This window comes from Polypterus senegalus, chromosome 4 (assembly GCF_016835505.1).
Source record: "Polypterus senegalus isolate Bchr_013 chromosome 4, ASM1683550v1, whole genome shotgun sequence".
Taxonomy (NCBI): Eukaryota; Metazoa; Chordata; class Cladistia; order Polypteriformes; family Polypteridae; genus Polypterus; species Polypterus senegalus.
In genome coordinates, this window is record NC_053157.1 from 90,305,818 (window position 1) to 90,324,091 (window position 18,274).

Here is an 18,274-nt window from a genome sequence, read left to right on the forward strand (position 1 = left end):
GGTAGGTATGGTGTCAAGGAGAGGAATGAAGAAGGTCAGAGAATAGTAAATTTTGCCAAAAGGATGAACATGGCTGTGGTGAATACTTATTTTAAGAAGAGGGAGGAACACAGGGTTACGTATAAGAGTGGAGGAAGATGCGCACAGGTGAATTACATCCTATGCAGAAGAACAACAACAACAACAACATTTATTTATATAGCACATTTTCATACAAACAGTAGCTCAAAGTGCTTTACATATTAAAGAATAGAAAAATGAAAGACATAATTATAAAACAAAATAAATCAACATTAACATCGAATAAGAGTAAGGTTCAATGGCCAGGGGGGACAGAAAAAACAAAAACTCCAGGACGGCTGGAGAAAAAATAAAATCTGTAGGGATTCCAGACCATGATACCGCCCAGTCCCCTCTGGGCATAAAGAGTCAATCTGAAGGAGATTGAAGACTGCAAAGTGGTGGCAGGGGAAAGTTTAGTTAAGCAGCATAAGATGGTGGTCAGTAAGATGACATTAGAGATCAAGAAGAGGAAGAGAGTGAGGGCAGAGCCAAGGATCAAATGATGGAAGTTGAGCTGAAAAAGAAACGCTGCAAGGTTGAGTTTAGGGAGAAGTTGAGACAGGCACTGGGTGGTAGTGAAAAATTACCAGACAGTTGGGGAACTACAGCAGATGTAGTAATGGTGACAGCAAGAAGGGTGCTTGGTGTGACATCTGGACAGAGGAAGGAGGAAAAGGAAACCTAGTGGTGGAATGGAGAAGTACAGGAGAGTATACAGAGGAAGAGGATGGCAAAGAAGAAGTGGGATAGTCAGAGAGATGCAGAAAGTAGATAAGAGTACTAGGAGATAAGGTGCAAGGTGAAGAGAGAGGTGGTGAAGGATAATGAAAAGGTGTATGAAGAGTTGTATGACAGGTTGGACACTAAGGATGGAGAAAATGGCCTGTACCAATTGGCTAGACAGAGGGACCGAGCAGGGAAAGATGTGCAGCAGGTTAAGGTGATCTATACTAATAAAAGGCAAAGCCCTCACTCACTCACTCACTCACTCACTCACTCACTCACTAATCACTAATACTGTAGGTAGAAGGCTGAAATTTGGCAGGCTTATTCCTTACAGCTTACTTACAAAAGTAAAGCAGGTTTCATTTCGAAATTCTACACGTAACGGTCGACAACGTCCGCCATGTTGAACTTTCTTATTTATGGCTCCATCTTCACAAAATTTGGTAGGTGGCTTCCCTGCGCTAACCAAAACCGATGTACGTACTTATTTCGATGGTATGACGCCACTGTCAGCCGCCATATTGAACTTTCCAACGTCACTAATTCTCCAACTTCCCGTGTAGGTAGAAGGCTGACCCCATCTTCACGAAATTTGGTAGGTGGCTACCCTGCACTAACCTAAACCGATGTACGTACTTATTTATTTCGGTGGTATGACGCCACTGTCGGCTGCCATATTGAACTTTCCAACGTCTCTAATTCTCCAACTTCCCGTGTAGGTAAAAGGCTGAAATTTTGCAGGCTCATTGCTTACAGCTTACTTACAAAAGTTAAGCAGGTTTCATTTCGAAATTCTACGCGTAACGGTCATAATGGTCAACAATGTCTGCCATGTTGAACTTTCTTATTTATGGCCCCATCTTCACGAAATTTTGTAGGCGGCTTCCCTGCGCTAACCGAAACCAATGTACATACTTATTTCGGTGGTATGACGCCACTGTCAGCCTCCATATTGAACTTTCCAACGTCACTAATTCTCCAACTTCCCGTGTAGGTAGAAGGCTGAAATTTGGCAGGCTCATTCCTTACAGCTTACTTACAAAAGTTAATCAGGTTTCATTTCGAAATTCTACGCGTAACGGACATAATGGTTGACAACGTTCGCCATGTTGAACTTTCTTATTTACAGTATGGCCCCATCTTCATGAAATTTGGTAGGTGGCTTCCCTGCGCTAACCAAAACCGATGTACATACTTATTTCAGTGGTATGATGCCACTGTCGGCCACCATATTGAAGTTTCCAATGTCACTAATTCTCCAACTTCCCCTGTAGGTAGAAGGCTGAAATTTGGCAGGCTCATTCCTTACAGCTTACTTACAAAAGTTAAGCAGGTTTCATTTCGAAATTCTACGTGTAACAGTCATAACAGTCGACAACATCCGCCATGTTGAACTTTCTTATTTATGGCCCCATCTTCACGAAATTTGGTTGGAGGCTTCCCTGCGCTAACCGAAACCAATGTACATACTTATTTCGGTGGTATGATGCCACTGTCGGCCGCCATATTGATCTTTTCAACTGTCTTTGTTACTTATGGGCCCATCTTCAAGAAATTTGGTACGCGGGTTCCCAAAGCTAACTGAATCCTACTTACGTACATATATACGTCCATAGCCTGCAGCTCGGTCACCGTGTGAGGCGGCATTGGGTCCCCCATCCCAGCACCTCCCATGTTGTTGGCTACCTGCCTATATAAGGCCGTCCGTCGCTCCTGTCTCTACATTCCCTTCCTTGCTTCGCCACGGGATTCACATCTCCCTGCTGATAACTACAGCCTTTTTATTTAATCCACAGCTTCTCCGCTGTTTTATTGTTCATTTATTATGATTGTAGTTATTGTGTAGGTATTTTAGACTTACTTTACATTGTTCAGGTACCCATTTCCTTTATCATTCTAACCGTACCCCCATTAACATGTCTATCGAGGTGATCACCATCGATCAAAGAACTGTCACTTACCGAGTGGTTTCCATGCCCGGAGATGGCACCTGCCTTTTCCATTCTCTTTGTTACATATTGCACGGCCATATCAGGCTCACTCTTGATATCCGGAGGAACATTGTGTCTTATGTATTGAATGACTGGGACAGGTTCAAGGTGTGGACTGATGACGGTACAGGAGATAATTATACTACACAGGAGCACTATAAGAGTGAAATGCTTAAGCCCTTCACCTATGGATCTGCATGTGAGTTGATGGCTGCCACTGAATTGTTCGGTTGTCGCTTTCAAGTGTACCAAAATGGCCAAATATTTTACACCTTTCGACAACCGCCAATGCCTCTTAAACATCTTAGATTCACAGGTGACGATTTCAGTAGTGGACACTTTGATGTTTATGAATGTTTAAACTCTCAAAAGCTGGATGTGAAGTTATCGATGAAACCGGTTGTATACTTATCAACACTTGACAGTCGAATGTCACAAGTCCTACAAATACTGTCGTAATTGAAATAAACCATGAAACTCAAACCGATTATGACAGCAGCAATCCAATCTGTGAGATTTAAAACAAGATTACTGTTCACATGGCCAACTGTATGTTGCATGCTCAAGAGTAAGCTCAGCACACAGCTTGGTCATATTACAACCGGAGGGCCAAACTTACAATGTGGTATACAAAGAGATCCTTAACAAATAATTATTGGTATATTTTCCCTCAGTTTAAAAAGGTTTAATTTTCTTCTTAATAAAAATTTTAAGGTAGTACTTCGCCGCTGTGAAGCGCGGGTATTTTGCTAGTAAAGGATAAAGATGGAAACATACTCGCAAGTGAGGAGAGTGTGTTGAGCAGATGGAAAGAGTACTTTGAGAGGCTGATGAATGAAGAGAACGAGAGAGAGAAGAGGTTGGATGATCTGAAAATAGTGAATCAGGAAGTGCAACGGATTAGCAAGGAGGAAGTAAGGACAGCTATGAAGAAGATGAAGAATGGAAAGGCCGTTGGTCCAGATGACATACCTGTGAATTACATCCTATGCAGAAGAGTCAATGTGAAGGAGATTGAAGACTGCAAAGTGGTGGCAGGGAAAAGTGTAGTGGAAGCATGGAGGTATTTAGGAGAGATAGCAGTGGAGTTTTTAACCAGATTGTTTAATGGAATCTTGGAAAGTCACAGGATGCCTGAGAAGTGGAGAAGAAGTGAACTGGTACCAATATTTAAGAATAAGGGGGATGTGCAGGACTGTAGTAACTACAGGGGGATAAAATTGATGAGCTACAGCATGAAGTTATGGGAAAGAGTAGTGGAAGCAAGGCTAAGAAGTGAGGGGGTGTGAGCAGAGGGGCTCTTCGCACATTGGCCTAGGATATGGACGCTCCTCTAAAAAATGCTGTAAGATTACCTTCACATTGCTCCTTTTTTTGCAGCTGCTTTGTCCGGCAGTGCTTCACATACTTAAAAGCCCGAACAGCCCTATTGATTTTTGATTGTTTACTTTTCTTTCTCTCTCTGACATTCTCTGCTCCTGACGCGCACTCCTTTGAAGAGGAAGATATGTTTGCATTCTTTTAATTGTGAGACGGAACTGTCATCTCTGTCTTGTCATGAAGCAGTTTAAACTTTTGACTAAAGGGTGTTATTTCATGTCTAGAGGGCTCTAATAATGTTAAAAAACGTATTTAGAAGGTCATAAACAGGTTTTCTATGCTCTAACTGCGAAAATATTTGATTTATAAATAAAGAATCCTACTTCGCGGAAATTCATTTATCGCGGTAGAGTCTGGAACGGATTAACCGTGATAAACAAGGGTTTACTGTATACTGCATCTGGAACAATGGGTAGGGATAATCATTACACTTCTATTTCATAGAATTTTGTCATTATATTAGGGCAGTCAGCAGTGCAAACTATCTGCAGACTGACGAGTTAAATACAGAGGTACTAGAGACTTATTTTGGATTTAGTGCCACTCAGAAATATTTTATTTTGCACTTAGGTGGTATGACATTGATCCGATCTTCTTACACAAACTTGAAAATAAAAAAAGCTCAATTTTTATCTTCACAAATTTTCTCTAGCATTGCACAAGGTCTGCCATAACCACCCCCTTTTCCTCCCCCTCCCTTGCATCATTGTCGGTATGTGTAAATCAAGAAAATGAACACCTCATTGCATGCCTTGGATATGACAATATTTTTCAATGTATTAAGCTGTCTCTGTTAATCACAAAAATGAATGTGTTAACTTTCCCAAGCCTAACACAAACAATAAAAAGGCAAATTTATCCTATAGCCTTGATGATCATGCTCACAAGTGACCATATTATTAATCTTATCACAGCATTAGCATTTTAGATATGTGCAACATGAATAAATGGTTCACTCTTGCTTTTGTTTTTCTCCAGAATGGTTTCTCTATTCTTTAATGACTGCACATGTGTGTTTTCGGTGACTTCTGAGACATACACTATGGTATAATGCTGTACAAAGACTCTTTATAGCAAAATGACACATAGCATTTTTACCAGACTCTTTTATTCTCTTTTATTATCTCTTTAAATGCAAACATGATTATAAAAAAAAAGTTTGCAATGTAGTTCAATCCAAAACAACACAATGGCTAGATCTCCAAAAGCACCTGGAATATCATATAGCTATCTTCATGCTAAAAAAGTGGGTTCGCCAGCATAAGACATTAAAAAATTGGGCAGAGATGATTATTGTGACACATTATGGTATCAGTGTTATCTGATAGGCTGTCATTAAATCCCTGTACGAAGTCAACAGTATTGCTGGTTTGTGGTGTTATGGGTCCACAGCTCGCTGTGCAAAGGCCAGTTTTTTTAAATAAATAATCACCGCACTCAAGGCGGCTTCATGAGGGGGCCTAGTTGTTGTAGCAAGCCGCGGGGCGATCTGCGGTGTGGGCGTTTCTCACTGAGTGCACAGGTGAGGAACTGCCCACATCCGTGATTGTTCCCGTGGCTAATATGCTGCAGCTGCTATGGCCCCTCGCTATATAAAAAGAAGCGTGTGTCGGATGGGAGCGTGGAGCCAGACCCCACATCGTCACATGGTTAAACCATGAGTGCATATTACCACATAATATTATTTTTTATAATACATCATTGATTTATGAGGGAAGGCAAATGTACGACATAATGAGTAAGGAAATAATTAGAGATTTTCAACTATGTCCCCCTCAATCCTCTGCTCCACACTTATACTGTAAGTGGTTTTTATTTTAATAGAAACTAGTGGGCTTCACCTTCTGCTCGCTTCTCTCATCTACCCCTTCCCCCCTCACCTGCATTTTGCGTTGTTGTGAAGAGGGGGGTTGAACGCACCCCAAGGAGATGCATCCGCTCCACGATTAAATGGTGATACAATGGGATACAAATAATTTTTTTTAACTCCTCTTTGCTTAATCAGCTGTTGGCTTGCTGCTGCTGTTTTGCCGTGTGATCTGAACTCCGCTTGCAATGCGCTGTTGTGAAGAATGTGGCTGTGGTGATGCGGTCAATCCTTTGAAACCCCTCTTAAACGATGATACATTGGGAAACAAGTAACAGTTGTTTTTTTACCTCCTCTTTGCTTGATCAGCTACTGGCTTTTTCTCTTGTTCTGCGTAATCGACATTTTCGAACGTTTAAAAGCCTGTACAGCACCTGTCCTTTTGTCCTCAAATGCTATGTGATCTCTTTTCTCTTTTCTGTTTTTTCACCATGTAATATTTTCCGTTTGTTTGTACTAATGTGATTTTTTCACTCGTTTTTTGGAGAATTTCGAATTTTCCTCCTTCCATTATCTCTAACCTGCTCTGCATGTGTATCACGGGACTTGCTTACAAAGGTTGTAAGTATGACATGACGTGCCTGTCTCGCGGGATGTGAAAATGTCTCTCTTCCAAAGTGTCTCTCTGTCTCTCTTCCAAAGTGTCTCTCTGTCTCTCTTCCAAAGTGTCTCTCTGTCTCTCTTCCAAAGATCACGTTTCATCACCGGAAAAAAGTCTTGTCCCAAGATTTTTTTTTATATAATAGAGAGATTGGAAGTACATTCATACTGACACAGCGCTTTTGAAAGTAAAAAGAGTCCTTTTATCTCATTTATGTATCTGATCATCTAACCATGTAGGTTATTTCTTTGCCCATCTTTCTCATATAGGGGTACACAGTTTTTCCAGCTTTTCATTATAATTAAGTGATAATAGCTTAAATATGCAGTATCAACTTTCCCACATTTGGTTTGTGTCTTGTGGTCATGGCTTTTGAGGTAAGGTTTCGCTCACAGCAGCCACATGCAGGAAAAAGGCATGTTCATAAAATGCGTGTCTGGATCTCAGCTTATGTTATTTTCGTTTTAATTTTCCAGGTGATGTTTGTTTATTTTATATGCTAACTGACAGAATATCCAAAAAAATATTTAGTTCCTTTCTAAGGAATTCCCTTTTCTTCTGGGCCAATGTGCCCTGAGCTTTGCGCTGTACAGCACCCATGGGACATGCTTGAGGGATGATCAAGCCGTCTGAATTGGTTTATCTCCATCTGGAGGAGCTGCAGCACTGGCAATATTCATTTTGTTGACTATTCATACCTACACAACTTTCAAAGTTAAGCTGTAAACTTTTGACAGAAATAAAATTGCGTATCAATTTCTTTATTTATACGGAAAACCAAAGTTGTAAATCCATGTGTTTTATTTTTTAGGTTGTGAGGTTGAAATTCTAAAAGTAAAACCAACTTTCTGTGAAAAATACTACAATTATCCTTCTGATGAAGATTTCTCAACTGCTATTGATAAAGCAATTGAAGTCTTAAGGTAAGCTTTAAGGGAAGCTATTATGCTTGTTGCATTTCCATTAACACAGTATGTCTTCTGAGCTCCATTCATTAATTAATATGTTAGGCAAATTCTTCTAGGATATACATTGGGGTTCATAAGCTACAGAATGTTGGTCTTCGAATTATAAAAAAGATTTATCAGTTCAGACTTATCAGGAGAGTAGAGCTACTAAAATAATGTATGAGGTACGGTATGATAAAAGATTGAAGAAGTTTATCACTTTGGTTTAAGTAAGTGCAGATTAAAAGTTGACATTCTAGAAGTTTTTAAAATTAAATAGCAGGATAAATGTCAGCTGACACTATTTAAAGAAGTCCTTCAAAGAGCACAGGTGAGCAAAGACAGGAGCTGTTTAAGGGTAGATTTTACACAAATGTTGCAAAGATTGTTTTCCACTCAGGGAACTAATTCATTACCATTGAAGGTGTGCTATGTACTCTGGAGATGTTCAAATTTCAATTTGACAGTATTTTGCAGATGGTTGATAAAACTGACTGTGGCATAACATCTTTCTTTCAAATGTATTTCAATGGAACTCCTTTCGTAATTTCCATTTCATTTTTCGTTGTTATTTTTAGTTTACAGCATTTGCCTCTTGACAATTCATACTTATATTGAGTAATATATTATTTGAAATTGTGAATATAGTTATTATGTTTGAGTAGAACAAGGTGAAATGTCCTGTTGGACAGGATTTCTTGTTTTGAAGGATAGAGAAGAGAAAATGTTCTGCTTAGGGGCCTGGGCAAAGGAATCATTACAATCATTGCAGATGTCTTAACACAGAAGGTTGTTTAACCAAACAAAGGAAAAAGCAGAATGAGATAAAAAACAAACAAAATTCATAAACAAAATTTGTTCCTAATGAAATTGCTGCCTTTATTAAACTGGTATACAATGGTTGGCAATTAATGAGCTTAGATCTACATATCTTAAAATTACAGGTTTATTTTTAAACTTGTTCGTATATGGTATTCTGTTACCCCCATCCCTGGTTAAGAAACATGGCTATACACTGTAGCTATGTCAATAATTGTATCTGAACATTTTTGTGCACCATTATTATTTGACTTTGCTGAATAATTAGACTGCGGTGGGCTGGCGCACTGCCCGGGGTTTGTTTCCTGCCTTGAGCCCTGTTTTGGCTGGGATAGGCTCCAGCAGACCCCCGTGACCCTGTAGTTAGGATATAGCGGGTTGGATAATAAACAATTTTATTTAACTTGACTCCTCTCTCTGTTTGTTTGTCTGGGTCAAATCTTGCAACGGATTTTAAACCTTCTTTTGGCGAAGGAAATTTCTTCAAATTTTGCATACGTGTTCAGTATGGATGACAATACAATAATCTGTCAAAACCGATGCAATTACTTAACCAATTTCAGCGTAATCAAGGTCTATGCAAGGTTTATGCGATTCCAATTAACGCACACACAATAATGACGGAGAGAGAATATAGTGAGATATAGGAGCATACAAGTGAGAGACGCATCAGATGCCCCCACTTGCCTGTTCCAGTGAGTGGAGTGGGTAAATATGCGTGCCAACTTTATTTGTTTACTCTTGCGAAGGAGTAGCTTTGATGATCACGGTGAGGAAGTATTGCCGTAAACTTGCCATTTTGTGGGCGATATTTTTTTCACAGCGACCGAGCACTAATCCCATAAGAGCCTGAACAGAAAAATAGACCAAAATATTATTGTTTTTAGTATTCAAATAATTCTGCAAAGAAGATATATTGTTGTAATACTTTTAAAGAAGCTTCCTGTTCTTGAAAACATTTTCAAAGAAAAATCATTGACAAAATACTCAAAAACTAAAAAGTAAAAAAGAATATACACTCACCTAAAGGATTATTAGGAACACCATACTAATACGGTGTTTGACCCCCTTTCGCCATGTAAGATATGGCCGGCCATGTACCCCGGCCAATATCCCCAAGCCGCCAGGTGGAGCCCTCCTTGCAGCATGGAGGTCCCCAGAAGACCAGCAGGGCATCATGGACAATGGAGTTTTTATGCACCGCCCTGCTGGATGCCATGGGGGCCACGAGAGAGAGCTGCAGGGAGGACCGAAGAGTTCTTCATGCACTATGACCCGGAAGTTCGTCATAGGAAGAGCGACGGGCTTCCGGGGTGAGAAAAAGCATTGTTTACCCTGACCCGGAAGGAATAAGGACTTGTGGACTGTTGGATTGGGAACACTTCCGGGTCGGGGGATATAAAAGTACTGTGGGAGCTCCCAGACAGACGAGCTGAGTTGGCAGGCAGGGTGGCTAAGAGTCTTGGAGTGGAGGATTGGTTATTTGTGATTGTTTATTGAGAATTGTGGAGAGGAGCGTGCTTTGTGCACATTATTATTATAATAAATAATAATTGAATTTTATCTGGTGTCTGACGTGTGATCTGAGGGTACAAGGGTGCGAGAAAACCCTAAATCTGTCACAGCCTTCAGAACTGCCTTAATTCTACGTGGCATTGATTCAACAAGGTGCTGAAAGCATTCTTTAGAAATGTTGGCCCATATTGATAGGATAGCATCTTGCAGTTGATGGAGATTTGTGAGATGCACATCCAGGGCACGAAGCTCCCGTTCCACCACATCCTAAAGATGCTCTATTGGGTTGAGATCTGGTGACTGTGGGGGCCATTTTAGTACAGTGAACTCATTGTCATGTTCAAGCAACCAATTTGAAATGATTCGAGCTTTGTGACATGGTGCATTATCCTGCTGGAAGTAGCCATCAGAGGATGGGTACATGGTGGTCATGAAGGGATGGACATGGTCAGAAACAATGCTCAGGTAGCCTGTGGCATTTAAACAATGCCCAATTGGCACTAAGGGGCCTAAAGTGTGCCAAGAAAACATCCCCCACACCATAACACCATGACCACCAGCCTGCACAGTGGTAACAAGGCATGATGGATCCATGTTCTCATTCTGTTTACGCCAAATTCTGACTCTACCATTTGAATGTCTCAACAGAAATCGAGACTCATCAGACCAGGCAACATTTTTCCAGTCTTCAGCTGTCCAATTTTGGTGAGCTTGTGCAAATTGTAGCCTCTTTTTCTTATTTGTAGTGGAGATGAGTGGTACCCGGTGGGGTCTTCTGCTGTTGTAGCCCATCCGCCTCAAGGTTGTGCGTGTTGTGGCTTCACAAATGCTTTGCTGCATACCTCGGTTGTAACGAGTGGTTATTTCAGTCAAAGTTGCTCTTCTATCAGCTTGAATCAGTCGGCCCATTCTCCTCTGACCTCTGGCATCAACAAGGCATTTTCGCCCACAGGACTGCCGCATACTGGATGTTTTTCCCTTTTCACACCATTCTTTGTAAACCCTAGAAATGTTTGTGCGTGAAAATCCCAGTAACTGAGCAGATTGTGAAATACTCAGACCGGCCCGTCTGGCACCAACAACCATGCCACGCTCAAAATTGCTTAAATCACCTTTCTTTCCCATTCTGACATTCAGTTTGGAGTTCAGGAGATTGTCTTGACCAGGACCACACCCCTAAATGCATTGAAGCAACTGCCATGTGATTGGTTGATTAGATAATTGCATTAATGAGAAATTGAACAGGTGTTCCTAATAATCCTTTAGGTGAGTGTATATACTTCTTTTTAAGTAAAACGATTTTATATTCTTGAGTTATAAATGCACTAAAAAGTAAAAAATACATTTTTCTTTAACCACAATTTTCATGGTAATATGTGACTAAATAAAATCGTGGGGCGCACATAAATTAATTCATTTAATTAATTAATAGAATAGCTGCCTTCATCAAAAAATGATGAATTTGACCCCTAATGTAAAATGTTCCACATCTTCCACATCTATTGCTGTTTCAAAAGTTTGATTGGTATAATCAGGTTCCTGGTTTATTGATGCCAGAGTACATCCATTTTTATATTATTACTCTCAACTCTATGTGAAATTACAAAATAAAAATGACTTAAAGTGCAGGCCATCTGTTTTGTCAGGGATTACATAATGTTTGCTATTTTTAAATACATGAGGTTCTTATGTTTAATGTAAATGACAAATTAATGTTCTACTTGTATGGCAATGTCTCCATTCTTGTAAAGGAATTGGCAGAATGGCCAATAATTCTTGTTTTGTAACATCATAATTCTGTTGGCTGGTGAAGTCCTGGAGAAAATACACACAGAGACAGATGTTACCAGACTCCTAGGAAGCATTGAGAATAGATAGCCCACACTCAGGGGAGTCTTGTATATTGTCTTACACAGGAGTAGTGTGGTCACTGAGTCTGTAATCTTTTAATATATTTCCTGCTTTCTTGTATTTGGCAGTAATAAAAAATCGTGCTGTACTTTCATATACATGCATAGATTTTAGGAGTGGTACATTTTATAGTGTATCTGTGATGTCATATGCAACAATTTGCTCAAATCATGTGACCAATGATGAAAAGCATACTTCATGACAATTCAGCCCACCCATTAAAACAAATCCGCAAAATGGTGATGCAATGATGTAACAATGATAATGATGAAATATATAAAAATGAAAATTTAAAACCATAATGCCCAAAAAGCAAAATGAAAAGAGACAGATTATGTAATATTTAACCATTAAAGAGATGGTATATATAATCAGATTAGCTCTTTTAAATTTACTTTCCATGAAAAATTTTAGAAGTATACAAAATTACTATCCTGAAATAAATCAACAGTTCTTTTATTCTTTTGATGAAGATTCCATCAAACAAAAACAAAATTAACATGGTGCAACTAGACAATAAGAATTTAAGTTTATGTGTGAGTTGAACTCAATAGAGTAATCTACTCCTTTCATTGTATCTAAAAATATTTTAAAATACATCACATATTTATAAAGACTGCATCAAAAATAATAAGCTTGCTAATTTTACAATTCAATAAAATATTAAACAAATATCAGTCAAACCTGGATACCTACCGACATGTGTTTCCTTCTGTAAAAAATCCTGGCTTCACCAGCATTCTAGAAGCATGAATATAATTGTGTGGATCCTTTTTCTCTGTTTTAGTCATGTTTAAAGAGATGGACCACATGATGCTCTATTCTGGTCTCATCTGTCATTTTACTTATTATAACACGTGGATTCTCTCTGATGAATACATTGATTTTTTTCCCTTTCTTGCTTTGAGGGAGATTAAATGTAAATACTGTTGGGCTTGCCTACAATGTTCCTTTCTTAAAATTTCTTTCCTCGTTGTCTAATACTTTTAGTACAAATGCAGGTATTATATGCATGTTGTATGAATGTCAGAAAATAAACATTTTTGCTTTCAGAAGTAATTAATGCACTTTATGTATCATCAGTAATTTCCTTGCAGTTAAGAATGTGCTCATAATTGAATCATTTGATGACACTTTTCATTCCATGGTGAGATGTTGGATGAAATGTCTAGTTACAATACCTAATATTTCAGTATTGCCAGGCGTTTCTTTGTAATTTCAATATACCTATTATTTTTGGAATGTCTTTTTATGTAAATAAGTAAGTAGTTTGGACATATAGTGCATATATTCCAATGATTTACTATTAAACAATATTTTTGATTTTACTTTAACTTATTTTCAGATTTTTTCATGTCCCACTATTCCTGTTAAATTATGTTTTAAGTGCATTTGTGTTTGACAGAAATTAACAATGTATAATTTTATTATTTCATTAGCAAAGACACTGCAGACATGGCAGGAGTTTACTATGAAAGAATTGATGTTGAAGGACACCACTATGGCCCTTGGTCAACTGAAAGGAAAATTGCCTTAAAAAATTTAGACAGTGCTCTGAAGAAAATGACTGAACAAATCAAGGTTGTATTAATCAATACTTTTAAAAGTTCTGACATTTCCTTTCTTTTTATTCTGTTGCATTATAAACTGCTCAAAAAAATTAAAGGAACACTTTGAAAACACATCAGATCTCAATGGGAAAAAGAAATCCTCCTGGATATCTATACTGATATAGACTGGGTAATGTGTTAGGAACGAAAGGATGCCACATCGTTTGATGGAAATGAAAATGATCAACCTACAGAGCCCTGAATTCAAAGACGCCCCAAAAATCAGAGTGAAAAAATTATGTGGCAGGCTAGTCCATTTTGCCAAAATTTAATTGCAGCAACTCAAAATTGTACGCAGCACTTTGTATGGCCCCTGTGTTCTTGTATACATGCCTGACAACATCGGTGCATGCTTCTAATGAGATGACAGATGGTGTTGTGGGGGATCTCCTCCCAGATCTGGACCAGGGCTTCACTGAGCTCCTGAACAGTCTGAGGTGCAACCTGGTGGCATTGGATGGACCAAAACATAATGTCCCAGAGGTGTTCTATTGGATTTAGGTCAGGAAAGTGTGGTGGCCAGTCAATGGTATCAATTCCTTCATCCTCCAGGAACTGCCTGCATACTCTTACCACATGAGGCCAGGAATTGTCGTGCACCAGGAGCCACTGTACCAGCATAGGGTCTGACAATGGGTCCAAGGATTTCATCCTGATACCTAATGGCAGCCAAGGTGCCTTTGTCAAGCCTGTAGCGGTCTGTGTGACCCTCCATGGATATGCCTCCCCAGACAATCATTAACCCACCACCAAACTGCTCATGCTGAATGATGTTACAGGCAGCATAATATTCTCCATGGCTTCTCCAGACCCTTTCACTTCTGTCACGTGCTCAGGGTGAACCTGCTCTCATCTGTAATAAGCACAGGGCACCAGTGGTGCACATGCCAATTCTGGTATTTTATGGCGAATGCCAATCGAGCTGCATGCTGCTGGGCAGTGAGCTCAGGGCCCATTAGAGGACATGGGGCCCTTGGGTCACCCTCATGAAGTCTTTCTGGTTGTTTGGTCAGAGACATTCACACCAGTGGCCTGCTTGAGGTCATTTTGTAGGGCTCTGGCAGTGCTCATCCTGTTCCTCCTTGCCCAAAGGAGCAGATACTGGTCCTGCTGATGGGTTATGGACCTTCTATGGCCCTCTCCAGCTCTCCTAGAGTAACTGCTTGTCTCCTAGAATCTCCTCCATGCCCTTGAGACTGTGCAGGGAGACACAGCAAACCTTCTGGCAATGACACATATTGATGTGCCATCCTGGAGAAGTTGGACTACCTGTGCAACCTCTGTAGGGTCCAGGTATCACCTCATGCTACCAGTAGTAACACTGACTGTAGCCAAATGCAAAACTAGTGAAGAAACAGTCAGAAAAGATGAGGAGGGAAAAATGTCAGTGGCCTCCACCTGTTAAACCATTCCTGTTTTGGGGGTCATCTCATTGTTGCCCCTCTAGTGCATCTGTTGTTAATTTCATTAACACCACAGCAGCTGAAACTGATTAACAACCCCCTCTGCTACTTAACTGACCAGATTAATATCCCATAAGTTTCATTGACTTTATGCTATACTCTGATTAAAAAGTGTTCCTTTAATTCTTTTGAGCAGTATATATAGCAAATTAATGTGGTTTAGGGAGATAAACATGGGTGACATAAATAGCCTATAAACTTGAGAAATCATGATTTTAATCAAATTATTTTCTAACTTCTTTTAAGTAAGTTTGAAAAATGATGGGCTTAGCATGGCAAAATTATAGTGTTACCAAATAACAGTATCTAGATTTCAGGTCCAGATTCATACTGAGATGCAGTCTGGCCAGAATTTATGTCTCCGCTGTGTTTTTTTCTTTAGGACATATTGTATAGATTATTTGGGTTTGTCATGAAATAAATATGTGGTATGATTACTTGTAGATTGAAAGTGAATTTTCATTATTACTTATTTTTAATTTCAAATGAATGGATCATAAATGCCTATACACATAATTTGGTAAATATAATAATCTATATTAAAAATCAAAACAGTGATTCTGTAATTATAAATAACAGGAAATGTCCTTTATCAAACCTAGTGTGACAATCAGTGTTCTACAGCCATAAATATTAACTTGTTCCATTTACCTTTTTGGAGTAATTGCCTCAGTGTAGCAACCTCTTTTCAGTTCATGATATTAGAGATTCAAAACCTATCCTAGCAACACTGGGCACAATGTAAGGTTCAGTTCTGACTGGAAAGTCAGTACTTTGCAGGGATCAATCATACATTACAATCACTCATACAAGGCCAATTTACATTATCTTTCCTAGTTTTGTAATGTTAAATGTATTTGCGATGTAGAAAATAAAACATTGTAGGTTGTTTATGTACCGGACATGTGTGGCAAAGATAGCTGAATTTCTGTTTTAATAAGAGCATCTTAGAAAGGGTTTATAAGCCTTTCCTCAACAAACAGGCCAGAGGCCTCATGCATAATGCCATATGAAGAATTCACGCTATAATATGGTGTACAGACAAAAGCAGAAATGTGCGTACGCACAAAAAAAAATCCAGATACATAAATCTGTGTGAACGCCAACTTCCTCATTCTTCCGCTAAATAAATCATGGTCAATGTGAAAAGTAACGCACATGCATGCGCCTGTTGTCCCGCCCCGTCTTCTCCCAGAATTACACCTCTTTGAATATGCAAATCAATATAAAAGCCCTTAAGCTCAGCGTTCTGTGAAAAGGCAATGGCAAAAGCACGGGGGGAGGGGAAATAGAAGATTTTCAGTGAATACCTAGTGGAGGCAAGAAAAAACGTACTATTTGTTGGTTTAAACAGTGGTATAAACAACAAAAGGAAGTTGATCGAGTGACATAGAGTGTCGGAGAAACTCAAAAGCTCAAGTTCACAGTCGCACAGTGCCTGAAGTAAAAAAGAAGTTGTCAGATATCAAAGTCGCCGTGAAAAGATGAATCATAGCCCACCGTCTGAATGTCATATGAAAGCTTATTAGGGTACAGAGAAAAAAAAAATATTATGAATGCAGTCTTCATGAATTGAGGGCTATGATTCACTTTGGAATACATCTTTTATATAATATATGAAAAGCCTCTTTTTGCCAATGTAACTACCTTCCACATACAACAAATTAATACTACAGTATACAGACTACATGGCATAGGGAGGTATTATATAAAAAACAAACTTTAAATTGACAAAAGTAAAATTATAATCTTGCAGAAATAGAAATTTCTTTTATGCATAGTATAGGAAAATATGTAAAAATAAAAAAAAAACATCCAAAATATAATACTAAATAGTTTCAAGGAGTACTTCTATATAGAGCAGTACAATATACAGAGTATATCTCTGAGGATACACAACATGTAACAGAATGACTCTGTAAAGTCTAATAATGGCGTGAGTAAATGTCAGAGACGTTAAAGAGCAAATATATATGCAGGAGGGTTTGCAATTAATCTATAAAATCACAGACAGCATACAGGCTCATGCAAATTTGTGGCTGATGAAATTTAATTTAAGTAAATGTACAGCATTACACTTAGTAAGTAGAAATGTTACATTTGAATACACCATCATGAGAAGGACCTAGGAGTTGTAGTGGACTTGTCATTATCAAAATCCGACAATGCGCAGTAGCCATTTAAACGGCTAATAGAATGTTAAATTATATATCTTGGCGTGTACAATACAAGTCATAGGAGTTTGTGCTTAAGCTTTATATAACACTGGTGAGACCTGACTTGGTGTACTGTGTGCAGTTCTGGTTTCCAGACTGCAAAAAAAACACCATAGTAATGCTACAAAATTCCAGAGAAGAGCAACTATGCTGATTCTAGGACTGCAGGGTAGTGCTGGGCAGTATACCGGTTCATAACGAAAACCGTTTTTTATTTTTGTTATGATATGGATTTTTCTTATACTGCAACACCGGTTTAAATTGCCTAAACAGCGTTCAGAACGTGGCGTAGCGAGAAAATGTTTAAGGGCGGAACTTTTTCACTGCTACACCGCTAAACACGTATGCAACAGAGTACACGCGGTAGTGGAGGTATTGCATGGTGAAAATGGACAGAGAACATTCCGAAACTGAAGCTGTAGCAGATGATAAAGTTGAACATGATGACACAGAAGAACTTTTGCCGAAAAAAAGGAGTCACGTCCGTTGCCTGGAAATACTTTGGTTTTAAAAGGTCGGATGTGGACCATTATGTTCAAATCTATAAATACTGTTTCTATACTACTGGATAATACTGCAAGCCAAGTTGTACTTGTTTTATTTTTTTTCAATACAGTTTAATGTACCGTGGTACTGTGTAATAGTGTGACAACATGTTGACTTAATTCTTGACACTTATGACAAGAATAAAGTCGATATGTTGACTTTATTAACAACATTTCTACTTTATTCTCGCTGTTTATATGTCGAGATTAAACTCGACATGTTGACTTTATTCTCGGAATTTGTCATTAAAGTAGAACATCGTAAACTAAACTTCATCTTAAAATGAATATTTAATTTACTAGATTTTCTCAAGCCCTGTCATAAATTATGTAGCACAATAAAAGCTTTGTGTTAAGTGTTCCCCGAACAATGTTAATCGCTACGTGCTTCTTAAACTGACTTCCTCTTGCACTAAAAGGAGGCGCAGGTAGCATACAGAATACATTAATTTCATGATATTCCCACCTTCCAGATTTTCCTCATCTTGCACCCTCATCCACGCTGGAAAAAATATTGCTCAATTTTGAGGAATTAGACTCCATCTCTACAATATATAAAATCATTTTACAATCCCTTCCTTTCAAAGATCCAAGAGGACACTGGGAAAATGACCTCTCAA

General features: G+C 38.8%; 1 protein-coding gene across 1 annotated transcript in view; it reads left to right on the forward strand.

Annotated features, from left to right (window-relative positions):
- The window catches only part of enpp6 (ectonucleotide pyrophosphatase/phosphodiesterase 6), a 137,988-nt gene that overhangs the window by 67,167 nt on the left and 52,547 nt on the right, over window positions 1-18,274 (forward strand). The window contains exons 3-4 of the mRNA XM_039751027.1: window positions 7,440-7,551; window positions 13,260-13,401. Of these exons, the coding sequence (XP_039606961.1) occupies window positions 7,440-7,551; window positions 13,260-13,401 (254 nt within the window). The remainder of the gene's footprint in view (window positions 1-7,439; window positions 7,552-13,259; window positions 13,402-18,274) is intronic.